The sequence below is a fragment of the Mesoplodon mirus genome (genome assembly GCF_964341445.2).
Source record: "Mesoplodon mirus genome assembly, chromosome: 11".
Classification (NCBI taxonomy): domain Eukaryota; kingdom Metazoa; phylum Chordata; class Mammalia; order Artiodactyla; family Ziphiidae; genus Mesoplodon; species Mesoplodon mirus.
The window spans coordinates 31,180,055-31,207,925 of record NC_138987.1 but is presented as its reverse complement, the minus strand read 5'-3'; the positions used below and the strand labels follow the sequence as shown (position 1 = coordinate 31,207,925).

The 27,871-nt window shown below is 41.1% G+C and overlaps 1 protein-coding gene across 2 annotated transcripts; it reads right to left on the bottom strand.

The window, feature by feature from the left end:
• Positions 1-6,005: 6,005 nt before the first annotated feature.
• FBXO7 (F-box protein 7) lies at positions 6,006-26,566 on the bottom strand. Of its 2 annotated transcripts, none has more exons than XM_082634987.1 (9): positions 25,325-26,566; positions 21,526-21,820; positions 16,068-16,295; positions 14,587-14,728; positions 12,349-12,432; positions 10,072-10,167; positions 8,079-8,255; positions 7,713-7,750; positions 6,006-6,706 (listed from the first exon to the last, which is right to left on the bottom strand). In XM_082634987.1, the coding sequence occupies exons 1-9, from the start codon at positions 25,444-25,446 to the stop codon at positions 6,317-6,319; spliced, it is 1,572 nt and encodes a 523-aa protein (XP_082491113.1). In that variant the 5' UTR covers positions 25,447-26,566; the 3' UTR covers positions 6,006-6,316. The 2 variants fall into 2 exon arrangements, with proteins under 2 accessions (XP_082491113.1, XP_082491114.1); XM_082634988.1 differs by lacking the exon at positions 25,325-26,566 and adding an exon at positions 25,094-25,228 and having other exon boundaries at positions 21,526-21,668.
• Positions 26,567-27,871: the final 1,305 nt, after the last annotated feature.

Below are 27,871 nucleotides of genomic sequence, written 5' to 3'. Positions count from 1 at the left end.
ACTCCTCTCATGATTAGATGGGGTGCAGGGGTGTCCCAAATCTCCAAGCACCTGGTGCTAGAAACATTGTAGGTGCCAGACCAGCCTCCTGGCTCCAAAGAGCCGAGGATAATCCAACGTAGCCATGCTATACCCTTACAGCCCACTTTGCAACTTGAGACACGTCTTCCCCTCGCTGTTCATGGGGAAGGGGGAGAGGGAGGTAAGAATGAATGTGTCCTTGGCCTGGAGCTGCATTCTGAATAAAAGAGTGCGGAACACTGTCGGGCAGGATGTAACACCACAAAGCCACGTGTTTTAGGAGATTGAGAACACAGGAAATATGTGAGGCGATCGTCACTCTTCTACACTGGAAATTAAGACTGGAAGAAGAAATCAAAGCATCTCACCCAATTCTCACTTAGTAATAAAACACAGCCCAAAATACACAACAAAGTGGTGATAGGCTAGACAAAGTTTCTCAAAGCGTGGGACATGGCCATGTGCATAGCCAGCTTCATTTCAGACCAAAGGATTCAGAATTTCTGGTCATAAGGCCCAGAACCTGTATCTTCGTCAATCCCCCTAAGTATTTTGAATGCACACTGAAGTTAGACCAGCAGCCCTGCCCTGAGCTGTGTGGGAAAGCTGCTGTGTGAGAAACAGTGCTGGTGTGGAAGCATCACGGCCAGGGCCACTCCTTTGGGGACCAAAACCAGTGGCTCCACAAACAATGATTACATGGCTTACATCTTCCCACTTTCCCATAGTCTGTCCCTGGTCCTTAAACACATACCAACATTCAAACCGTATTTCCCAGATATTCCAGTAGAATATCAAACTCATTTCTCAGGCCAGGCATCCTTGTTTTTATAGCTATGCACAGAAGATTCCATGACATGAGACAAGTTTATAACCAACACATTGAAATAAATTTTCCCATCAGTCTGTGTATGAGTATAGAGACCAAGAATGGTCCTTTGGAGACCGTTGAGCCCCCAAATGGACTGTTTTCTCACCTAGGCTAGCACATGTTCCCTCCAAACATTTAACCTTTAATAATTGTGATATTTTTTAACGGGAAAGAACAAAATGAAAGAGGGAAGGGAGTCACTCTGTAGAGAGTCTGAAAGGTTGTGTTTGTTATTTTTTGCGTTGTTTCACAACCTTGGCCCAAAGAAAGACTAGCATTTTCCATCCAGGCTGACTTGGTGAGGCTGAAACATGACAAAGATCCATTTGGTTTGTGCTGACATGTAGCACGATGAATAGAGAATTTCAGATGCAGCCTCAATGGACACCTTCACCAGGCGGAGAAAATATCTTCTTCCAGATCTTCCTCCTAACGGCATGATAAAAGGGTACTGTCATCTAATTGTCAAATCAGCTTTCGAGGGATACTGGAATCTACGTATCCTTTCTCTTGCATTAATCCTCTGTGTCCTCTTCATCATTACCACACTGCCCGCCCCGTTCAGTCCCTGCTGATGGGGCAGTTAGTTCTACCATTCCAGAATTTCAGGGGTTATAGGCCTTCATTCCCATGGTAACAAATACAGCAGCAAATCCCATGAGCCTGAACTTCAACTACCTTCTGGAAGTTCTCATCTGAATTTGCAGTGGAAGGAGCTCGAGGGGAAAGCAAGCCGGTGCCGGCATCTCGTGAACGAGCTATGTGGGCACAGCACAGCGCACGCCTTGTTCGGCACACAGTTGGTGTGCAGGATGTGTGTTAGGTTGGCCCTCCTAGAAAACCATGAAATTAACAAAATGTAAACGAAATGTTAAGAGAGAAGAAAAAGGCTGTTTTTCTAAGAGTATCAATGTGAGGAAATCACTTGCCCAGGAAGAGAATCAAACCAACAGAGATTGATAAGCTGAAGAGAATCTGTGGCAGTTTTTTTTTTTTTTTTTTTTTCCTTCCGGTACGCGGGCTTCTCACAGCTGTGGCCTCTCCCGTTGCGGAGCACAGGCTCTGGATGCGCAGGCTCAGCGGCCATGGCTCACGGGCCCAGCCACTTTGCAGCATGTGGGATCCTCCCGGACTGGGACACGAACCCGTGTCCCCAGCATCAGCAGGCAGACTCTCAACCACTGCGCCACCAGGGAAGCCCTGTGGCCGTTTTTTAACCTACGGGAGCAAGCAGAGCAGAAGGCTGAGACCTCCCCTGTGGTGAGTGTGGCCCACACAGGTGAGTTGACTGCAGGGCCACCGAGTCTGGGAGCTGAAGGGGCCAGGTGCCATTGTCAGCATCAGTCAGGAGGTGCAGCGAGCAGACCAGGACAATACGAAGGCTTGTCCAGCAAAGGCCCAGGGGTCCCATGCAGACCACACAGCACACAGCAGACCACAGCAGAGCCCAGCTCGTGCCATCCTGCGGGCACACGGTGTTCTTGCAGAGCCCTGCCCCTCCCAGTGCCTCATTCAACTTCATAGAACAAGTTGGTGGCTCATTTGGTTTTGTGTGTTTAGAATCTGTGAAAGGATGCAAGTTAGAGTCCCAGTGTAAGCGAGTTAAGTCAGCCTCGCAGATACAAGCAGTAACTTGATTATGCTGGAGGAATAGCTCAGAGCCTAAGAGCGCTTGCACATGCATCGCATGGTTTTCTTTACCTAAGAGAACAAGCAGGTTGGTTGCTAACTATCCCCCCTAAGTGTCAAAAGCTGTCCTCGACTCCAGAGCAGTCATGGATTAAATTCCATTTCAGTCTAATATTTAGACTCTAATAGAAGGTGACACTTTTGGTTTGGTTGGAGACAAATTGCAAGGTTGGGTGACAAGTCAAACCAGTCCATTAACCAAACACAATGCATAAAGGGCACAGAGGCTCCCTTGTGTTTCCACAGACAAAATATGCAGCCCCAAGAGATGAGACTTTTAGATTGTGTTCATAACCCTCGCAACTGGCAGGCCAAGAGGAAAAGATGAAACATTTTTTGAAATTTTAGTGTATTATTTCTTTAAGGTAAAACCAATGTAAAACTAAACATTCTTCTTACAGTTTGTGTGTGTGTGTGTGTGTGTGTGTGTGAATGAGAGAGAGAGAGAGAGAGAATTCTTTAAAATCCTAAATACGTTTCATTATTTCTATTCTGCTTGGTCCTCCTGCTTTAATTCAAATTTCCAAACTCTCCATATTTTAAGTATCTGCTCTGTGGTCTTTTGTTGAGTTTAGAGCAGAAGCAAGTTAACATCTCCTTGCCTGTCAATTAACATTTTACCTGTTTTGCTATGGGATAGCAGAAACTTAAGTGCTATAACCTACTGGGGAATCCCAAGAGAGCCATTAAGTTAGTTAAGATGAAACTTTATGTCACATGACCTAACTAGTACTTCCCGTATATCTGATCTTCTCCACATCTTCTACAGTCAACTGGAGGCTATCCAAAGGAGTATTAACCACGCTCACAGCACAGTGGAGAACTGGGACCTGCCTGGCTCCTCCCTGAGGCTCTGTAATTTGGCAGCTACTGCCCAGGGTAGGAGAAAGACAAGCCTTGGCTCAGGGCCCCAAGTATAGGGAGCAGAGGGAGGGTGGAGGAATTACAGAGATATTAAGCTAAACAGTGATCTCAGGAATTGGAGAGAGGCAAGCAAGAGTGAGAGAGGACAGACTTCCACTGTTCGTACGTAGGGAATCACAAAACCTTACATTGTTAAGAGAGGATACCTCCCATGATTTGATTTCCAGCTATGCCAAACCAGAGCCCTCATTTATAAATGGCCGGGGTTGGGGGGCGGGGGGGCGGGGAGAAAGTCTACGAGCCAGTGATGTGGAGTGCATCTTACACAGCATTCTACACCAGCCGTCCCCAACCATTTTAGCGCCAGGGACCGGTTTCATGGAAGACAATTTTTCCACGGACCAGGGGAGAGGGGGGATGGTTTCAGGATGATTCAAGCCATTACATTTATTGTGCACTTTATTATTATTACATTGTAATGTATAATGAAATAATTATACAACCCACCATAATGCAGAATCAGTGGGAGCCCTGAGCTTGTTTTCACTTGCCACTCACTGATAGGGTTTTGATAGGAGCCTGCAAGCAGTTGATTTCTTACGGTCTCTGTGCAGTCCAACCTCTCTGCTAATGATAATCTGTGTTTGCAGCCACTCCCCAGCGCTAGCATTTCCGCCTCAGCTCCACCTCAGATCATCAGGCATTAGATTCTCATAAGGAGCGCGCAACCTAGGTCCCTCACATGCGCTGTTCACGGTAGGGTTCACACTCCTATGAGAATCGAGTGCTGCCGCTGGTCTGACAAGGTGGAGCTCAGGCGGTAATGCAAGCGACGGGGAGCGGCTGTAAATACAGATGAAGCTTCGCTCGCTCGCCTGCCGCTCACCTCCTGCTGTGCTGCCTGGTTCCTAACAGGCCACAGACTGGTACCGGTCCATGGCCCAGGGGTTGGGGACCCCTGCTCTACACTATCTTCTATCACAATACATCAAAGTTGTGTCAGAAAGTTACGCAGTGAACAGGCTATGACCAAACCATGACTTCATCCTCATCATACACCAGCAACACACAAAGCTCAACAGTCTCAGTCTAATGAAAAGAATGTAGATTTACAAGTTTCTGACTATAAAGCTAGTCAAGAAGGAAAGCTTCGATGGTGGTTTAAAGAATTCAGAATAAACTATTGAGAGGACCACAAATTTAGGTGTGTGACACACCACTGGTATCCTAAACTGAGAGATTTGTCACGTAGGATGTAAGTCCGAGGTGAGGTCAGAAAGTAGCACCTGTGTCTGCAGGACACCAACACCATTCACGAAGCTCTCAAGGACCACTCGAAAATGAATGCATTTTGAAAACTACTGTTTTATAGCATATGGTGCTTCTGGTCATCTCTATGTCCTTCCATCCCCACTACACACACACCCCACATACAGCACAACCTAACATTATAAGGCCACAGAAAGGTGTACTAGAGAACCAGGATGTTTTTATCCATCGAAGTTTCAGGGTGACTCTTTCAACCCAGACCCAATTAAAGCCATATGGCCTCTGGTGGACACTTTTTTAAAGGCTGTCCTATAGCTCAGATATTACAAAACACCATAGGAAAAACGAATGTCAACAGCCCTAATCCTTTACCTATACATTATGCTACTAAAGGTGACATGGCCTCTGGAAAATCTTATTGATTGAATTTTCTTCACTGTGATGGGAAAAGACAATACATATGTATAGCAACGAAAAAAAATTCATGTGTACGAATTCATGTGTAGGACTCTAAAACATTCTTGCAGCACATAGCATTCCAAGCCATTTCCTTATACGCAAAACAGATTTTTTTAAAAAGCAGGAAGACATTGGCAATATTCCTATTTTCTGCAGATACTAACAGTTTTATTCCTGTGTTGTGATTCAGATTTTAATGTCACTATAGCATGTTTCCAGTAGTTGTTTATGTGCTAAGACATTTGTGTTTGGCCTTTTTCTTGTTGTAAGAAAAATAAAACTTGAATTCTGTGTATTTTAAGTCTTAAAAGCAAAATGTTCTTCAAATAATAAGAGGATTTCTTTGCAGAACAACTACCTGAGCAGCACTCAAAGCAGTGTAACTTTGTTGTTAAAATATGTCATCTACTTAGATTACAAATTAGGCTCCAAGTACTCAAAACACAAGGAAAGAAGCCAGAAACAAGAGTCCCTAACAACCCAATGGTGGCCAAACAGTGCTGCTTCAGAGCCCAGATGTTTCAGCACAGAGCCTGAGGAAGAACTGCAGAGAGAGGGAGGAGGTGGACTGAGCTAGGTGTCCAAAGCCCTCACTCCATGTCCAGTTCAACCAAACTAGCTCTGCTTGTATTCATTCCACAAATCAGGCTTCTGTGAACGATTTCAGGTGAAGAAAAGAGTGCCACTACAAAAAAAAAAATAATAATCTCCTACAACAATCTGATGACACTGAATAAGTTCTCTGATCATTTTGAAATGTCCAAGTAATGCTGTAAAGCTGTTCTGAATATTTATTACATATCTTTCGGTAATAAAAGTCAAGACTGCCGTGTAATTCACACTTTTTTTTTTTTTAATTATTCTGGTGTAGAACATTATCAGTGTCTAACCTTCATTCTAGAGGGTAATTCAGAGAGGGGATGTCAGGAACCAACTATTCCCAAGGCCAACCCTGTCATGCAGTAACCTTTGGGCTATACCACCCCTGGAGCTTTAAATATATCTACCAAAAGACTTCTGTGACTGCATTTCTCACCACCACAATCAGAAAACACTAGAGATAGCACCCCAACAAGATGACGTCTGTAGTTTAAAAAAAAAAAACAAAACCAAAACAAGCTCCAGCATGAGATTATAAATCAGTCACATGAATGGTAGCCGGCTGTCAGTTGGCCGACCCCTGCTAGGTCTTAAGGGAAATCTGTCATTGGGGCCACCTCGCCCTGGCAAGATGGGGTTAGGTCCTGGAAGGGGGCCGATTGGGTCAAAACGTGGTCTGAGTGGAGGGAACAGTCTGGGTGTCTCCCCAGGCCCAGGGATGAGTGAATTGATTGGATCCCCAACATAAGGAAGGGTTAGTCTTTCATCATATTCACCACCAATAATTCCTGGAGGAAGGAGAGAACTGGGAGGAAAAGGCCTGGGGTGCAAGGGGTTGGGATAGAATGGAATGGGGTGGGGTGATGATGGCAGGAACATCACATGCCGCCCTCTCTGAGCTTCTTTTCTTTGTTTGTGCCTCTTCTTGTACAGCTATAGAAAAACAAGGACAAGATATGGTAAGTGAGTTGGATGTTTTCCCAAAGTTCGTTTGCTTTCATTGTATAGATCTATATATACTTTTCTTTTCCCATACTATCAAGGCAGGCAAAAAAAAAAAACAGTGCACAGAAGAGAACTTTTACCAGTTCCTATCTGCATGAATAAGGTAGTAGATATGAACACAATGCCAAATGAACTCTATTCTTTAACCACACTGCAACTGAGCAATTGTGCCTATCTGGAGTAACAATACATCCAAAGGAGGGATAACTGAGTGACATGTACTCTCAAGACTGCAATCTAGAGCTCTCAAGCTGGTATGCAATTTTAAGTCAGCCTTTTTTGAAAGTGGAAAATTTTAATATTTGTTGAAAATGTCATGCCACACAATATAAAAAGTTAAGGTACTGGCAGAGAAGGGGGTGGGGGGCCAGCACTTATGTTCAATTTCTCACCTAACTTATGTCCCTAATGGACCTCAATTTAAATAACAAAAAAGATGCTATTTTAGAGGATGGAACATATTCCTAAAGAACAGTACTATGTATTTTGTACGTATTTGAGGACTTTCATTGAATTTTATTCTCTAGTCCTTCATCCCAAGTTTCTGAGTCCTATCAATGTCTTTTTACAGTGGTATCAGCAAATAAAACAATATAACTTATTCTCTTCATAATTTACTATTCTAGCTAGCTGAACGGCTGAAGATTACTCCAGCACAAAAACAACTCAATTTTTTTAACAGAAGAAGGAAGAATATATTAAGTAAAGGTGAAAACAGTCATTGTGTTAAAGATTCTTTTTCCTGTGTAATTACAAGACACTAAGGACTGAGTCTAAGGTAGAAGTTGAAAACATTTTCATTTACTAAAAATTAGCAATAAATTTAATTAAAACATTGCATTGTATCATAAAAAAAGTGGAAAATATGCCCTTAATGTATTCACGAGTTATTTCTGTGCTATGAACATTAGCCTTGGTATTTAAAAATACCTACTTCTTTCCAATCTGTGTCTCGACCTCTGACAGTACCATCTACAAAGAAAAAACAAAAAACAAAGATTTAAAAACGTTTCATTCATCCAACATTAAACCTGTCTTACTTCAATTTTCTATCCTGAAATAGTCTACTTGATCTAATGGACTGTTTGTACTGCAGAGAACACAGAAATGAATGGGGAGAGTTTTCAGGACACAGGCAAAAGTATATGAAGCTTAGAATCTCTCTACAATAAGGCTATGTTATGATTATTTCTTACTCTTAAAAAAAAAGCCCACAACTTAAAATTTCTGGCAAGCTGAGTAATTAAGACCTCAGTAACAAAGAACCCTTTTCTTGTTAACATGTTATCATGGAAATCACCTCGAAAATCCCGCAGATATAAACACCTCCACAGAAGTTGGTCATTCGAAGCAATATAGAGGTCACGACAAACTGCAGACAAAGACAGGACAGAACGAACATCCAAAAGCCGGAAGATCCGCAGTTTCAGCTCCAATGGGAGGACTACCAACCCAAATACATCTGGTAGGTTCAGTGCTAAAAGGAAAAAGAGAATAGGTATCACTGAGTAAAGAACATCCAGTTTCCCCATATATTCAACCAAAGTTGCCAACTTTCTAAAGAGATGATAAATTAGATGGTATCCTCAATTATCCAAGCATAAGTTATCTGTAACAAACTTTTGTCCCCAGGTTAACTCTATAACTACTACTAACTCCAAGCCCCTTATTCTCTTTATGTTTTAGTAGAGAAACAAATTACTTTTTAATACAGATCAAATAAATAACTATGACAATTTCTAAATACTAGCCAATGGCCTCCTTTGTTTCAAGCGATATTCAGTACAACAAAAAATTCTCTATTCAACTATAGAAAATGGATAATTAATTGGCTTGTGCAATTGGTTTCCAATGCTGCTACTTATTAGCTGTGTGCCTTTGGACAAGTTATTTAAACTCTAACTCAGTTTTCTCATCTGTAAAATGGGTTAGTAATATTACCTACCTCACTGAGTTGAGAATTAAATGTGTAAATACATACAGAGTGCTCAGAACAATGTTTGGCACATAATTAGCACTCGAGTTTTAGATTACTATTATTTGATATCTAGCTGAAAAAGAAGGGAGGTAGACAAATTTAAAAGCAAAACCAAGAAAGGAAAAGAATAATATATTCCAAAGTCAAATGAAAATTATTTTTTGATTATTAGCTCCCTTGAATATATGGGATACCATTCTCCACTAGCAAAGATAATCAAAGTCCAGTAAGGGGTTTTAAAATTCACATTATTCTTTTCCCTCACCACCAGCCAAAGAAGAAAACTATGATTATAATAGCCTAGGCACCATGCAACTTGAGACCTAAAATACCATTATTCTACATACAAATAGCAGACAAAAGCCACATATCTATCTGTATAAACCTGAAATTATTTACCAGCCAAAAGAATGTGGTAGATTATGATTCTACCCTATCATTTTCTACCCTATAGGTATACTTCCCCATCCCACAGTCACCAGGTTTGGCCATTTTTACTTGTTTTGTCCAGTGAAATGTGAGTGCAAGTGGCATATCATTTCTGAACAAAAGCTTTAAAAACCAACACATGGTTAGGCCACTGGTCCTCTCTTCCCTGTGCCACAAGAAGAGCAAGTCCTGGATGAGGACTACTCACCACTCCTCGGCTAAAGCTAAGCCCCACACAGCATGTATGCAAGTGAGACATAAATGTTCACTTAAGATTTTAAAATATTTTTTACTACAACACAAAGAGAAAGCTGATTAATACAAGGATTTTGAGTGAATTATAAACCTCACTGAATTAGCTTCACCATCTACAAAATGAGAGTAAAATCTACTTCAAAGTTGTTAGCATTAAATAAGAATGCATGTGAAATATCCAAAGTACCTAGCACAGAGTCCCAATAAATAGTTTAAAAAAAAAAAAAGTAGACCAAATTTACAGGCTATATGTTATTCATATATGTATTTACTGAACATCTATTATAGGCCTGACCGTGTGCTAGGCGATGAGAATACAAAAGTGAAAAAGACATATTCCCTGCTTTCAAGGTATTCATAACCTTAGGTGGAGAGAAATAATGTCAAAAATTATTATGATACACTGGATAAAGGGCTATATTAAAGATATGTATAAAATGCAGTGGAGATACAAAGAGGATGTGAAGAGCAATTAAGGAATTAACATTTAAGCTGAGTCTTAAAAGAGCAGAATTTCCACTAGGATGAGAAAAGAGGGAAGAAAAGAGGGAAGGTTTATGTCACCCTTAAACATATGTGAACTTACTATTCTTTCCAGCCATTCAACCTGTGATGATTTACCATTCCTCACCTTGTCGGGTAAAAGCCAGAAGAGGATACACCAGCTGGTCCTTGAAGAGGCGAGAGAGCTTCTGAAGATCTTTGTATATCTTGGCTGCATTTTCCCCTAGAATATTTTTTAAATGAAAAATCAAAACACACAATCAAGTGGAAAAACTTGAAATGGTGTTCTCTACTTCTGCCAAACCAAATCAAAGTGGTAAGTTAGTTTTCACAATTCCTACATAAACAGAAATGAACCAAAGTCTCTGGTCGAAGAGGAAGTAATACAATGTGTAACTCTGAGAGCTGAATCATCTTTAAACAAATTTTTCCTTACTATAAAAGTAATTAGGAACTTACAAATAAAAGGGTAAATAACAGTACCTAGGTACTATACTATAAGCCACAGTAAAAATTGATTAAAATGACTTGTCAAATGAGCAGCATATTCCTACCCAACATAAAAATTACATATTGAAAGTATTCAATTAATATAATCTGAAAACTTGTAATCTAACAGTATTAACTTTCTTCCTTTTACATTTCCTTTTTCCTTATTTAACAGAAATCAGATCATCTGAGCTATATTTCTATAAAAATTGTTCTTAAAAAACAGGTCTCAGGAGTCACATCTATTCCAATCCTAAATTCTACCATTTATTAGCTCTGTGACCTTGAAGTAATTTAACCTCCTCTAGACCTGTTTCCTGATCTAGAAAATGGGCATAACAACCTCTACTGCTGTAGAATGTAGAGTATTTCTACTCCCCACAGCAAGGTCCTCCATAGTATAGAGGTGAATATAAAGTGTTATAGCCAAGGAATTTCAAGTTTTTCTGGTCTTAATGGTAAGACCATCTTTATAGATTTATCAGTCTAGTTCATGCGTTCTCAACAGAAACAATATTGCCCCCAACCAGGCAAAAATCCCAGCTATTACATTGGTCTGTGACCCTCCAAAGTGCCACAGTATACAAATAAGTATACAGTATATCTATGAAATTAAAATTTCATGAGGGAGAATGATTTGGGGGGGGAAATGTGTACAAACTCTCCTTAGGGGATAATGAAAAAATGGTTGAGAAACACTGGCCTAGTATGACATTAAATGTTCAGAGACCATTATAAATACGTATTCTGATGTCTCCTTTTCTTATCAGCTTTAGTTTATGTAAGTTAGTCTCTCAGGGCCTGATCTCCCCTGGGAACTAACAAGAATAAGTCTCAAGACCTTCAAAGCAAAGATCTAGATCTAGGTAGCTTCCCTTAAAAGACACTGCTGTAAGTCCCATCTCCCTGCTATACCACACCATTCCCCATGTGGATTTTGAAACCCACCTAAATTTACTATGAGGATAAAATGAAAAATACATCTGTAAAGGCCCATGTCCAGCAAAAGAGAAGTACTAAAAGATGTTAATTCCCCTTCCACCTCATCTCTTCTCCTTCAACTACTTACCTGCCTCTCACACTTTGGGTTTAACTGAAAGAAAAAAGAAAACTCGTCTTCTTTGCATCTATTAATTTTTATAGAACATAAGCAAAACCATGCCTAGAATGCAAACTTTTTGGTAAAGTTCCAATCTGTATCAAATAGCAACCAAATTTATATAAGTTTAAGCAAACATTTTGAGTGCAGTTTTTCCTTCGATAATCTTTGATAATGAAGTTGCAGTGTATGGTTTCCACAAAACACAGATCCTCTCCATACTGGTTAAATACAATGCTAGAAAAATCCACAAAGAGTAATTTTTAAATTATGAAGCATCAGGACTTCCCTGGCACAATGGTTTAGAATCCACCTGCCAATGCAAGGGACCTGGGTTCGAGCCCTGGTCTGGGAAGATCCCACGTCACAGAGCAACTAAGCCCATGAGCCACAACTACTGAGCCTGCGTGCCACAACTACGGAAGCCTGCGCGCCTAGGCCCGTGCTCTGCAACAAGAGAAGCCACCGCAATGAGAAGCCTGTGCACCACAATGAAGAGTAGCCCCCGCTCACCACAACTAGAGAAAGCCCCTGCACAGCAACAAAGACCCAATGCAGCCAAAAATAAAATAAATAAATTTATTTTTTAAAAAAAGGAAAGAAATTATGAAGCATCAATGGTGTGTGATGTATAAATATAATTCGGTATCCAAGACCCTAAGAGAAACAGGAAAGAAACCGAAACTCTACAACATTGTCTTAAATTTGCTTTAATCTCATCCAGAAACTGTTAAGTCTTTTGAACATTACCTTTCTGTTTTTTTAAAGCAAACCTCTCAAAGCTTCATCCCAGAAGTTCAATCATGGTTATATTACCTGATTCCTCTTTGCAAATAAAAGATTCTGGCAGCAGCTGCAGTCTTTTCACACTTCTAATCTCATTGTTGATTTTTAGTGTAGCTGTAAATAAGCAAAAGAAAGGTGATGAAAAAGTTTTGCCATTTCATCAACTGCCTTCACTTTTTAGTATGGACTTGCATTCCCTTGCCCCCATATATAGGAAAAACACATTATACAAACAAACTGCCCTATGCTTATTTCCTTCCCTCACGGCAAAGTCCAAAGTGCAAACCTGCATCACATTAAGTAAAATCACTCTAAAACACCACTTTTAAAAACTACAGTAAGCACCTTTATATGAAACCCACTAAGTCTTCCCAACAGCAGCTTATTAATAATTGAAAGATATGCAACAAGGTTAATAGGAGACAGTTAAACACAATACAATCATTATTTCTAATAAGGTCACTAAAAACTCCATTTACTTTTTATTTAACCCTTGGCAGTGAGTCTTCTCTTATTTATTAAAAGAATCCTGCTAGTTTTCACAGTATCATCTCTCTCTAAACTCAGAGGATCAATATTCTTGACATCACCAGAGGGTTCATTTTTAATCCTATATGCAAAGGCATACTTCGTCTCATTCCATGAAAGAGCCAGTGATGTGCTCGTGCACATGTGCATTGAGCAGGATGTCTCGGGTGAAGCAAAGATTTAAGGACATGCTGCTCCTTTTCAAAGAACCAGGCCTGGAATGGTTCTGGAATGGCTGTCTGCCACTTACATCCACAAGTAGATGATTTGCCAAGAATTATTAAAGGAACAAACCATCAGAAACTAAGACATTTAGTAGCTATTCTCTATGTTAAGTATCTTAAGACTAGTAAATAAAGGTTAATGTACACGTGTCGTTAAAGTGATTTATAAGAAATTGAGGCAAAAATTACAACCTCACATTTACTATTTGATAGCTGCAACCTTGCAAGTTATGATGTGATGTAGCAGTATGATTAGACACTGTTGGCCCTCTTTGTATAAGAATGCCCAGCCAAAAGTTACATTTGCTGACTGTGATGAACTGTTGAAGAGACACTGCTAGGTCCTAGTGCCATCAGTCACGTCCTACAAATGTGAAATACCACTAAAGCTGTTAAAGCTGAAAATTTGAGACTTTTAAATAACATTTCAAAGAATCTAGTGATTAAAAAGAAATAGAAAGAATTACATAAAGGGAACCTAAAACTATCTTTTATTTCAAAGATCACAGTGTAAGTCAGTGGCTTTCAAATAGATTTTAGCAGAAAAAGCTTTTCCCAACAAAATCTTACAAGGGACCTCACTAAATGAAACAGGCATACATGTTGCTGCTCAAGGGTCAAGTAGCGACAGTGGCTCTACCAAGCCACCTCCTTGCTCCCATCTCAGCAGAAACTAGCAGCTGCAGAACATATTGAAAACCACTGAGCTAAGACATATCAAGGCAACTGTCTCTGCTGTACAAAAGATGAGCTGTAATGAAAAATAAAAAATGCAAAAGGGTAAACCTCAAAAATCAAACCAGAACAAAAACAAAAGAGTCTAGTCACTCAAATGGATCTCCAGGATGTGTGATTATGAGACTATTCCATAGACCCCTGGTAGCTGGTATAGATCTCTGGATGGCATCTGAGCTAAAATGAAATACAAAAATAGAATGTATTGCTATCCAGTGAAATTTCTTAGTATGAAAGAGGAGAACTAGAAAAAGAAACTCTATTCAGAGTGACTTACTTGAGGGTGGGTAGTAGGGGGATGAAACACATACTGAGGCCTCAGAACCCTTAGTGGTACTTCTATGCATTCAGAGATGTCAAACTAGATAAAAAATGACCCCAGCTCAAGCTCACCTTTCACCATCTCTCAGTTCAAGACCTTGGTTAGTAAAACAAAAATTAAAAAGCCATCCACAGGCATAAAGAAAACGTATTCTTTAAAGAGTTCATATGTAATAGACTCATTTTACTCCTAGTATCACAACTCCCCCTGGAGCAAAAAAATTACACAGTTAAGACAGCATAAGAGTATAGCTGCCTCTAGAGTGAAGGCTGCTAGCATAAACATCAGCCCTGTATTCTATAACCTTTCAGACCCATGTTATCAGTGGGCTCAGGATTAAACAAAGTTAAGACTCCTAACTGCATCATGATAGCCCATCACTGAAGTGGCTATAAAATTTCTGGAGAGAAACATGTAAAGATTCACAAACTAACGAGCATGACTATGCCATCCAATTACCATTTATGACGATGAGGTTTCCCAAAGGCACACAGGTGAGAGCAGCAGAGCCACCCTCGCAGAGAGGATGCGTGTACTGTAGCTTATACACGCCCCCTGACCTCCAGTTCTCCGGCATGGACACAGCTTTGGCTTCAGTTCCCTGGGGAGTGAAATGAAAGGGAAACAAATAATGAAGAACCGTATTACTCTCAAAAAGATTAAAAACCCAAGAGGCCCCTAACTTGTCTACAAATAAGCATTCCATACAGTCCCTTTAGTAAAATTTATCAAATCATTAATATTTCTATTAACATTTAAAACTTGGATAGAAAAAAAGTTACAATATATTATCTGCCATCAAAACTTTTGTTCAAATAAATAAAATGATATCAGAGATAGAGACTGATTTCTCACTTCAAAGTCTCACTTCTCTGCCTAGCAAAGCCGTATCATTATGCAAGATCCCAGTTCAAATGCCACTTCCTTTGTGAAGCCTTTTTCAAAACAAATCCTTTTTGTCATTCCCACTCTCTCACCCTCTAACATTCTGTTCATATTTCTATTGTTACATACTTCTATTATGTTATTAATTGTATTATAATATGTTATAATTTCCTTTTTGTTTCTCTCCCCCACTTACAGACTCCTTGAGGATAACGACTGTCCCAGTATCTTTATATTCTAATTCCTGGCATGACATGGTGCACGTGTTCAATGATCACTGAATTCGTCTATATACCTGTTACTCATAACATGGCCCCCAGACCAGCAGCATTGCTATCATGTAGAGTATGCTCACATAATATCTCAGACACCACCCTAGATTTATTAAATCAGAATCTGCATTTAATAAGATCCCTAGGTATTCTTAAGCACATTAAAATTTGAAAAACTTCTAAATGTTCTCCTCTGTGAACCTCTGGCATCCTATATATGTATGCATTTCTCCTACAATTTAGCCAATACAGTATAACGGTCTGTATACTTGTCTCTCTCCTACTTTTGGACTGTAAGGAACCTGAAAGCAGAGACAAGGCACTGCACCTGACACTGGCAGACATTTATCAAATGGATAAGGAATGAATGAATGAAGGTAAGCAACTACAGCGTAAGAACAATATCCCTCTTCCTAACTGAATCTTACTAAGTCAGTGGCAATTCACAGAACCACTAACATTAAAAAATAACCTGGTGAGCCATCTATCTAGTCATGCCCAATCCACACGCACTGACAACATTTTACCTACATACGATCACATATAAACTTTTGGGTTTTTTTAAACCATAGTTGCCATCAATTCTATAATACTAACTAAAAGCTGACAAGGAAATAAAGGAGAAAAAAAGAAGGAAAAGAGGGAAGAGAACATTTACTGACTGCCTACTGTATGCTCATCGCTGTGTTCGACACTTCACATTAATACCCAAACCCATTTAATAAGGAAATCTAGAGCACCACCCCTCTTCTAATGGGAAACGTTTGCACTCTGTAGTCTTACCTGAGGTATGTAACCCGACTCCAACATGAGAAGATGAATGGATACTATCAGGGCATCACTGGGGTTAGAACAGTCAGCTGACTGATACAGGGTCTCTAATGAATGTGGCACTTGCCCTTCCACCGATTCACTGCAGAGCATTGGTTCTGAGGGAAAGAAACCTGTGCCCTCTTCCGCATCCACGACATCTGGAATTGACTCAGCTTCAAAACTGTGACTAGGCTCTGACTGAAAAGGATAACAAAAACAACGAATTCTTTAAATAGACTTTCATTTTTTCACAGTAAATAAATTTTGTATTCAAAGTGAACTGAGATTAGCGCTCAGAGGTTCAGAAATGGTACATATTTTCAGCAAGCCCTCCTCAACAAATGAGCCTGCAATCTGCTCCTCCATCCTGAATTCCTTATCTCCATTAATTCTGGCTGATATGCCAAAAACCTGGAAATCATCCTAGACTTCCCCCTCGACCTTATTAAGCGCCACCCCCAATATGATTAGCTGTCAAAGGTCTACTGACTCCATCTCCTGAATATCTCCAAAATCTGCCCCTTCCTACTCCATTGGTACTTCAGACTCATTTATCTCCTAACCTCCAGCAACTGCCTCCCCAAGTATACCTTCACTCCTCTTTCTTGTCTTCCAATACATTCCACCCACTGCTGCCAGAGGCTTTTGACAATTGAGAATCCAATTATGTCCCATGTCCCTGCTTAAACTTGCCAGTACTTCCCCTATGCAGACAGCAGCACTGCCCTAAATTGTGCCTTGGAATGTGACCCTAAGTGTTCTTAGGAAAAAAGAGGTCTACAATCAAATAAGTATGGAAATGCTACATGACATAGCCACCTAACCTCACCCTCCATATTCACAAAATACACTTTGGCATTATAAAGCTCTGAGAAGTCCAATAATAACAGAAAGTGTGCACAACATTTAACCAAGAAACACTATCCTCCTTCCTTAACACTCAGCATCCCCATAACACTTACTTATAATCTCACAAGTTTTTCATAGAGGCCATGCTGAGAAATGCAGGCTTACAAAATAAAGTCCAAACTTCTAAACTCCTTAGCATTCAGGGCCCTTCATCACCTGATCCCTGACTCTGTATCAAGTTCACATTCCAAAGTCCCTTCCTCCCCATTCTGGTATTCCCCACCTCTTCAGGTTATAGACTACCTCTCTGCCTTGCAAAGGCCTTGATTATTGCACTTTATCACACTGTATTGCAACTTTCTGATTACATGTCTATATCCTACCATAACCACAAGCTTAGAAAGGAACAGACTACATGTCACCCATTTTTGTAACACCCGTACAGTACCTGGCACACAGTAGGTACACAGTAAATGCTTGTTGAACAAATGCTGAAGGATAAAATCTTACAATTCTTACAATTTCATGTTTTTGATTTCATTGTTTTCTAATTTACACCACACAAAAATTCTGTAAAATAGGTAGGACGGATGACGTCACCTTTTTATACGTACTGTAATTTTGATTCAGATTAAATAACATAATCAAGGTTACCAGCTAATAAAAATCTGAAATAAACAAAGATCTCCAGACTCACAGTTCAGGGCTTTTAGACACAATAGACTGCTTCAGTAAGACTGAGTTACCTATATTAATTTTGCTCAGAAAGACTATTTCCTAGGTATGTGCTCAACTCTTAATGCAAAGCACATGTTTCTTTTAAGTTCGTATTTCCATTAGGAAAGGAAATTAAAATTACATAATATGAGTGAAACGGTGGAAGAATGTAAGGGAACAAGAGGTTGTTTCTTTCAAAATCCCTGAGGACCTGAGCCCTGATGGCTTATGGAAAAGATCCAAATTCATTTGTTAAAACCTCGACGTTGATGACAATCCATATTACCTAAAACCGAGGCTCCATCATATTTTTGAGAAAGGAGAAACTACTTATTAAAACCACTTAACACCTAACTAAATTATGAATTACAGACATACCTGGAGATATTGCAGGTTGGGTTCCAGACCACTGCAATAAAGTGAATATATCACAATAAAGCAGGTCACACAACTTTTTTGGTTTCCCAATGCATATAAAAGTTATGTTTACACTATACCGTAGTTATTAAGTATTCAATAGCATTATGTCTAAACAATGTACATACTTTAATTTAAAAATACTTTTTTCCTAAAAAATGCTAACCATCACGTGAGCCTTCAGTGAGTCGTAACCTTTTTGCAATAAGATCACATCAAAGATCATAACAAATATAATATTAACAAAAAATTTTGAACTATTGTGAGAATTACCAAAATGTGACACAGAAGTGAGCAAATGCTATTGGAAAAATGGCACCAACAGACTTGCTCAACACCGGGTTGCCACAAACCTTCAGTTTGTAAAAAACACAGTATCTGCAAAGCACATTAAAACTGAGTGTGATAAAATGAGGTATGCCTGTATATATGCTCTTTGCTTCTTATACCTAACTTCTGGCCATCTACTACTCACTGACAGTCGTATGGGAGAGAATATATGTGGGAAAAATATTTTAAAAGGTTACCCTAGACTGATAGTGACATGGGAGGAAGATATCAGAATCCCCTGGTGAGCTTATCAAACTCTACTCTCACTCCATGAGAACCACTGACGTTCTCTGAGCCATCCTGATATGATATAAGTACTTATCATACTCTTCATGCATGTGGAGATGAGAAAAAATGTTTAGCACCACCTCTCTAAACAGATCATTTGTCATATGTCATTCACAAGTGAGTGGAACAAGTATGGAACAAGACCCTAATATTAGGGTCTGATACTTTTTAGCTGATTGGTAAATCATTAAAATCATCTATGTCCCCACTAAGATTTTACAGTCACCCTATACAAGTCGTAGAATACAAAACAGCATGCTTTTAGAATTGAAATTACTAACATGAGGCAATACACTAATGTCTCAAAATTTTCCAAAAGGAAACTAGTAAAGTAACCATCATATACACTATGAAAAGTAAAGGGAATGGATGCTTCTACCAGAATCTCTGAATGAGTCTATCAGCAAAAAAGATTCAGAAATGTAATTTAAATATCTGACTGGGCTTCCCTGGTGGCGCAGTGGTTGAGAGTCCGCCTGCCGATGCAGGGGACACGGGTTCGTGCCCCGATCCCGGAAGATCCCACATGCCGCGGAGCGGCTGGGCCCGCGAGCCATGGCCGCGGAGCCTGTGTGTCCGGAGCCTGTGCTCCGCAACGGGAGAGGCCACAGCAGTGAGAGGCCCGCGTACAGCAAAAAAAAAAAAAAAAATATCTGACTAAATATTCTTACTCATTCTCTAGATTACTTCTATGAGACAGAATCTCAGAGATACATAATAATTTCTGAAAAGAAAATTCATAAAAATACTTTGAGCTTTATAAAAGCTTTTTTAACTTACTTAATCTCTCTGGATACTATTACTAAACATCTAGACAGATGATTTTTATAATTTACCAATCAGCTAAAAAGTATTTTTTAATATCTGTCTATACTTGATGACATGATAGGCACAATGAATACTTATAAATATTTAAAGCCTGCAAAAAAAAATTAAGTTGACATGATGAATGTACACACACAAAACAATTAACAAGATGGCATATGTACTGGTATTAAAATATTAAGTAATAAAGTGACCATTTGTGCCATACAAGAAATCAAAAGGCAGAATAATAAATAATGAGGTGTTTACAAGGCAATAAAGATGATCAATACAAAGGAACTGAAGAGAACTACTGGGCTGCCATTGGCAGGGCCTTGGAAGGTGGGTAGAGATGCGGACAGGAGAGAGAGGACAGGGAGGGGGTTCCACCCCGGGTGAGCAGCAAGAACAGAGAGCGAAGCAGTCGCTAGGCTGTGTGTGTGTGTATGTGTGTGTGCACGCATGTGTGCGTGTGCGCGCGTGCGCGCACGCGCAGGTGTGAGCGTGTGCAGGTGCGCGCGTGCGCAGGTGCTGGCTGCAAGAGGGACAATGAGGAGGAAGAGGAGGAGTCCAGTCTGACTGCAGATGGCAGTTTACAGGAGGGAGGAACAGAAACTAGCCCCCAAAGGTTGTGGGGCAACTGCTCAGAAAGCCTTAAAAACTAGGTACAGGAGGACAGACAACATTTTCCTCATCTGCGACATGAGAGGGTTGAACTAGAGATATTTGGACTTCTTCAGTTCAAAAGTTATGAGCCCATGTGTACCTATGACACAGAGTTACCTAAGAGCAGGGGAATAACATAATCAAAAATGTGCAGGAAGGGGCTTCCCTGGTGGCGCAGTGGTTAAGAAACATCCTGCCAATGCAGGGGACACGCGTTCGAGCCCTGGTCCGGGAAGATCCCACATGCCACGGAGCAACTAAGCCCGTGCGCCGCAACTACTGAGCCTGCACTCTAGAGCCTGCGAGCCACAACTACTGAAGCCCACGCACCTAGAGCCCGTGCTCCGCAACAAGAGAAGCCGCCGCAATGAGAAGCACGTGCACCACAACGGAGAGTAGCCCCCGCTCGCGACAACTAGAGAAAGCCCGCATGCTGCAACGGAGACCCAATGCAGCCAAAAATAAATAAATAAAATAAATTTATTAAAAAATAAATAAATGTGCAAGAAGAAGATGAACCCAGAAAGCAGACTGAAGAACACACACTGGAAGCCTGGAATGGAAAGGAAAAACAGGCAGGGCTTGTTAAGGGGCTAGATATAAGGAGTCAAAAATCATTCCGCAGTTTTAAGCTCAGGTAAACAGTACTGCCACTGACAGAGGAGGAGCTGGTTTGAGAAGAAAACATCAGTGCACATATTTTCAAATTTACATCAGCATCTAGAGTCTGAGGTGACAACTTCTTTAATTTTAAAAACTTAAAATACACACACACAGGAATATTACTCAGCCATAAAAAAGAATTAAATTCTGCCATTTTGCAACAACATAGATGGACCTAGAAGGTAGGATGCTTAGTGAAATAAGTCAGAGAGAGAAACACAAATACTCTATGTTATCACTTATAGGTAGAATCTAAAAAATAAAACAAATGAATGCATACAACAAAACAGAAACAGACTCACAGATATAGGCAACAAACTAGTGGTTATCAGTGGGGAAGGGGCAAGATAGGGATATGGAATTAAGAGATACGAACTACTGTGTATAAAATAAATAAGCAACAAGGATATATTGTAGAGCACAGGGAAGTATAGCCATTATTTTGTAGTAACTTTAAATGGAGTACAATCTATTTAAAAATTGAATCACTACATTGTATACCTGAAACTAATATAATATTGTAAACCAACTATACTTCAATAAAAATAAAGTAATTAAAATAAAAATAAATTTTCTATAAGATTATAATCTGCAGTCTACTGATGATAATTATCCTGACTGGTACAGAATTCAATTGAGCTATTCAGTATGATTTATCAACTACTCTATTTCTTGTCTTGATTTTAATACCCACCATACTTCCATCATTCCAGACATCAGATTGGGCTGCCTGTCCTTGGAATGAATCACGCAGTTGTTCATCCTGTATGCTGGACTGACTGGAGCTGGCGGCCAAAGAGGGTTGATCATTATTCTGGAGTGAGGAATGCTCTGAATCTGTGGATGAAGGTAAGTTAGGTGCTGCAATGGCATCTTCAAGAATCAAACATATCAAGTCCCCAGAAACAATCCCATATGAAGCCAAGGTCTCTTCATCTCCAGTGAGGGCATCCTCGTTGTTCAATGTAATTGCAAACCGGGTATCCGAACTGCCAAGAAAGAGGGATAAGGATAGTAAGAGCTACCTATTACCATTACCCACAATAATACATTTGAAACATATATAAGGTACATGGTATGACCCCAGCAGAACTAATGAAAACAAAACGAAGATAAGAGGAAAGCCAAAGCTTGGAAAAAGTATCAAAATTATTTATTCTTATCACCAAATGCTTAGGTTATAGATTCTAGCCTGGGGGATAGGATCAGTAATTCTCTATCGTTAATCCATGTTTTCATCAATTCTAAGATACACACTTTTTATACTTTGTCACCTTTGAAATAGGATGCTTCTTACAATCGATGACATATCACAGCTTAATGGACAGCATTTTTTCATTTAGTGTGACATAAGAATGTGCATCTCAGGATTGACAGCAACTGAGATTCAATGAAATATAGCCTCTTTAAAATATAAATTATATTACATCATTCCTCTGCTGAGAATTCTCCAATGGCTTCTATTTGACCTTGGAATAGAATCCTTAACATGGCCTCCAAAGCCCAACATCTGATCTACTTCTCCTACCTCACCCATCCTCTTACTAGCTGTTCTCCATTCGACTCATTCCTAAAAACAGATCAACCTCACTGCAGCCTTTGGGCCTCTGCATCTGCTCTTCCAGTTCTTCAAATGACTTGAGTCTTTCTCATCACCCAGGTCTCAACCCAAATGTCACCTCTTCGGAGATGCCTTCCACCTGCCTCCATCACTCTATTTCATTCTTCTGTTTTATTTTTATTACAACATTGCTATTTGAAAATATCATATTTATTTGCTTATCCGCTCTCTTCCCCACCCCTACAACTAGGATTTAAGTTTCATGAGATGGTTACCTTGTCTGTCTAGTTCAAAACTATCTCCAGCACTTGGCAAATAGAAGTATTTGTGGAATGGATGCAACCAATAAACATTAGATGGAGAGATCAAGATGAGGCTGAAATCAGGGCTAATTAACAATATCCTTCCAGGACAGTTAGCTTATGGTTCCAAAATACTAGACCCGTGTCCTAAACAAATATTCATAATCACAAAAAGTCAGATGAGTTCATGTAGATGACTGAGTATAAATTCATCCCTCCTACTGATAAGTTCAACCTTCTTACTGAGCACCAGTTATAATGTCTCTTATATGAAAGACAACACAAATCCAAAAACCCAGTGCTAAACAAGCTAAGAGCTCAAATTAGTCTGAAGCAAGGAACTCCCATCCTTTCTGCATCGCAGATTATCTGACCTTGAGAGAACAATCATTTCATTACACAGTGGTGAGGAATAATTAACAAACCACTGCAGAACATTTTATAAGACATTTACACTCAGCAATGCTAACTTCATTAACTTTTTGAGAGGTTAACAAAGGATGAAGTGCCTTGAAAATCATGTTCTGTTTATTTGTTCTTAAAATGCTACATTTTCAAAAGTGCTCCCCATAATTCATTTATGGTTTTTTTTGCACATATAAATACATTTTGTCTTACCAATTAAAGTGTCTTTGGTAGAGAAATTACTGAAGCTTTAAGAACTACTCCTGCTTATTAGAAAATAAGTAGCTATGCCTCTGTTTTCAAATGTGTTGATAAATGTTGAAAATCTGCCAACTACCCAGAAAAACAACATCCCATTTTTAGCAGAAAAAAAGAAAAACACCTCAAATGAGCTATGTTTTTATGGATCATTTGTCACAGCACAAGGTTGTTTTTTTAAATGGTATCTAGCACAATGTTCGTTCAAATATCGATTTGTAAAAACGGTAAAGAATTGTCTGCTTAATAAAATGTCGGCCTCCCCTTTAGAAAAAGGGAAGAAGAGCTATTTCTAAAGTAATACATGGTTTTCCAGGAGAGTCGTTATTGATCCTGTTTTCTGAAACCGTGAAAAAAATAATATTTTCATCAGGAAGTGCCACCCTAGAAACTCCAGGCCTTTGAGAATTATTTTATGACAATCCCAGATCCACTTGCTCAGCAAGGACACTTTAAAAGTAATAATATCATATGGACACATTTTTAAACTGCCCATTTATTATAAAATGAACATACTTTCAGAAGAATGAATTTACTTTCACAAGCTGAAGCTTAACATTCCTTCCAGTTAACCAGCCTCGACTGTAAAAACAAACCTGAAAGCGAAACTAACTTGGGCTCTTGGGTAAACAAAGCATCATATTGCGTTTCACATCCTTTCCAGAGTGTCCCACCTAATTAAAAAATAATAATATATATATACATATATATGAAAATACTTTAAAAAGAGAAGTTAATTTTGACAATCTGTGGTGGGGTAATGATACAAAACACTTAGGTTTTTTAACACCAAGAAAAAAACAACAGGCATATCAATTAATATATAATGCCTAAGAGGAGTTATGTCAATACCTCGTTTTCTGTATTTATGTTTTTAATTTGGAGAAAAAAAGGCTTACTTTGAATGTAGTATTGTCTTAGCCTGAAAAATGAAAGGGTGAGACGTTCATAATATGGCCTCATTTTACTGAATTCCCTAAAAATAAAATGTAAGTTTATAAAAGTCTTATGAAAGGAACCATTTAATTAACAGAAAGGTTTTCTTTTGAAGAATTCATCTAAAAAGCCTCAGAGAACATCTTTTTTATTTTTTCTCAGCACACTCAAATTCCAAATTCGGTAGCTCAGTATTTGAAGAGGACCACCCTTACGTTTGTCGCTCCTCCCAGATTACTGTCCCCAGGATACCCTTTTGGAAACAAAGCAGCCTCATCTGCAGCCCCATAAATAACAGAATTTGATCCATTACTTGTCAATGTCACTGCCCCCAAACTGCAAGATCTCCAGGGTCATCATAAGGCCAACGTTTTCCATAGTTTTTATCCAAAAAAAAAAAAAAAAGCAACATCTTGCCCAGGAAAATATTATTATTTGAAACAGACCGACACACTGCACTTTGTAAAACTGCAGCTGGTAAGTCAAAGTACCCACAGCGGCGCCTGGCACGTAAACACTTAACGGAGTCTTAAGGTGACTGCAGCCTGAAAGCAGCGGTACCAGGTTACAGGTGGCCTCGGATGGAGGGCAGGTTTCTAACTCCTTCTAGTACTTTCCAAACTTTTTCACTGAAATACTTCGACAGCTGGAGATGGTGAACTTAAACGCCTGAGAGCCTCGAAAGGTTTAACCCAAGCCAAACCCATAATTTCCAACCTTACATTTCAAAGGACGTGAGAATTTTGCATCCTAGCCTATCCCTAGGTTCGTTTACTGCAAACACGGAAGCGAAGGCTCACCCTGGAGGGGATCGGAGCCCCCGAGACGCTGGGCCATGACCTCTGGGAGCCGGGACCCCGCACGCTGCAGCCCCAGTGCCCGCTCGCCACCCGGCCTGCGTGTCACAGTCCAAGACCGCGGGCCCCGCGACGCCCAGCTCGCCGCCCGGCCTCACGTGACAGCCCGGGGCGTGCCCGCGCCACCCGGCGCTCCTCCCCGACCCGCCGCGCGCGCCCCCGCCTCTCGCGTACCTGTACCCCCAGGTGGGTAGCAGGGCCTGCCTTAGGTGCGCGCGCAGCTGCCCAAGCGTCGGCTCTGCTTGGGGCATCTCCAGCGGCCAGGTCCGCTTCTGAAGCCGGACCCGCAGCTTCATGGCGGCCGCAGGAGGGCCCAGGGGCCGGGACCCCGAGGCGGCGACGGTGACGACGGCGCGGCGGGTCAGCTCCCGCCTCAATCGGCGGCGGCCCCGGAGCGGCGACTGCCGGAGCTATGGGGATGCTGAGATGTAACGGCGTGAAGGCCCCGCCAGGACGGTTTCTGGAACATGAGCGCCCCACCCCCTCTCTTGAGGGCGCCCCCTGGAGCCCACCCCGCGAGCAGGCTGCTGGTGGCCTGCGTGGAGCCTGGCCGCTTGGGAACTCGCGATCGATGACTCGACGCACGACAGCGCCCCCTGGGAGCCCTAGGAGCACACTGCGCAGGCGCCCAGACTGCAGCAAGGCGCGGGTATCGGGACTCTTCTGCTTGTCGCTGTGTCACCTCTTTCCACTTGTGCCTGGGGGACGTTAACGCTGAAAGGGATGCTACAGGCAAAACTACTCGCCACTCCACAAGGCCCAGGTGTACCTGGTTCTTACCTCATTTCCTCCGTGGTGCCCGGCTCCAGCACCATACGCTCTGAGAAACCTTAGGTTGAGCCCAGGCTCTGGTAGTTTCTCCCGTTACAGCAAAATTAAAACAGCTTGTAGTCAGTGATCTGTGTCGAAGAGTATATTAGTAATCTGTCGCTGCATAACAATCACCCCAAAGCTTAACAGCTTAAGACAACAAACACTGTCCCACAGGTTCTACAGTGCAGGAGTTTGGGCTTGGCTTGGCTGTTCGGTTCTGTCGTGGTCTCTCATGAGATTACAGTCAAGGTGTAGGTCAGGGCTGGAGTATCTTAATCACATGACTGTTGGCGGAGGCCTCGGTTTTTCACTGCATGGACCTCCCCATCGGGCCACTTGGGTGTCCCAGTGACATCCTCACTTCCCGCAAAGCCGGTGATCCCAAAGAGACCAAGGAAGAAGCCACAATGTCTTTAATGATCTCATCTCAGTAGTCACACACCATCACTTCACTCACATTCTATTGATCACAATCCAAGACTTCAGTGTGGGAGAATCAACACAAAGGGCTGAGTACCAAGAGACAGGGATCATTGGGGGCCATCTGGGAGTCTGGCTACCACAGAGGGCCTGGCAATAATGATGAGGATGATGACTTAGGTGAGGAAAAAGGATCACCAAGTTTCATCCTTGTGTGATAACCATTTTCCAAATCATAAAAGAGTTGAATAAAGTTTCTCCCAATAGGTGGCAGTGCTTGTCCACATTGACCTTCATTCATTAAATAAGTATGTATTGATCACCTGCTTTGTGCCAGATATTGTCCTAGGTGCTGAGAAGACATGTGCCTACCCGTGCAGAGCTTACAGGTAAGTGAATCACCTCTTGTGTTAGAGCATAAAAAGTATCTTGTTTATGATAAAGATGAGAACAGCCCTGGGGACTGGGGTACATAGAGAAGGGTTGCTGTGCCAGGAGGGTTCTTGAGTGGCAAAGCAATACGGAATTGAGGAAGGGTGACAGACCAGGGTGGCTCAACAGGACAGAGTGGGTATATCCCAGATAAAGAAGAGCCTCGAGCTAAGCAAAGGATTTGGGACACATTCTAGAATGTATGGGAAGCCACTGAAGAGTTTTAAGCAGGGGAGGCTTTATCTATCAGGGTTCTTAGTTCTGAGCAATAGAGGCTGACTCTGACCAAGCAGAAAAAGAGCATATTAAAAGGATACTGGATAGCTCGGGGATTCTGGGGAAGCCTGGGGAAGTGACCCTAAGTTAAGCTTCCAGGAATGACGCTCAGAACCACGCTGAAGAACTGGCCTGATGAGGAAACTATCATGACTGGGATTACTGCTGGCGCCCTACCCCACCCTGGAAGAAGCTTCTGTCACCGCTGCCAGGAACCGCTGAGGAATGGCTGCCACCTTCAAATGCCACATGTTTTTACACCAACAAAATGCCAAGCTTCCAAAAGAGCCTGTTTCCTTACCTTGCTCACTTCTAAATCAAACGCTCATGGGCTGCATCTGATTGAGGGAAGAAACTGAGAGCTGGCTGCAAAGGAGGCTGGAATTTCGGGTCTGAACTCTTTCCTTGAGGAAGTGAGACTTATAATAGTCGGATTTCCCCAAATGTAGGAAGGCTGTTCAAAAGATGATAGGAGGCCGTGAGTCTGACAAGTGTATACCACGAGGGGCATGGGTCAGATCTGAAGTGTGAATCTCTCCCTGGTAGAATACGGGAGATGTATTAGGTCAGGATTTCTCAACCTCAGCCCTGTTGACGTTTGGGCCTCACAAGTCTTTGCTGTGGAGAACGGTTCTGTGCCTTGTAGGCTATTTAGGGCCATCCCCGATGTCTATCATCAAAACGCCAGTATAACCACACCCCCTCAGTTGTGAGAACCAAAGATGCCTCCAGACTTTGCCAAATACCCCCTAGGAGGAGAATTGCCTTGAAAACCATTAG

Bases quoted from the DNA above. Each gene is read 5' to 3' on its own strand.
- FBXO7 (XM_082634987.1), bottom strand. From the start codon at position 25,446: ATGAAGCTGCGGGTCCGGCTTCAGAAGCGGACCTGGCCGCTGGAGATG. The intron at 10,168-12,348 runs GTAATATAACCA...AAAATATTCTAG, and splicing joins TATTTGCAAAGAGGAATCAG to GGGAAAATGCAGCCAAGATA. The intron at 6,707-7,712 runs GTAGGTATTTTT...GTTTTTCTATAG, and splicing joins GAGACACAGATTGGAAAGAA to CTGTACAAGAAGAGGCACAA.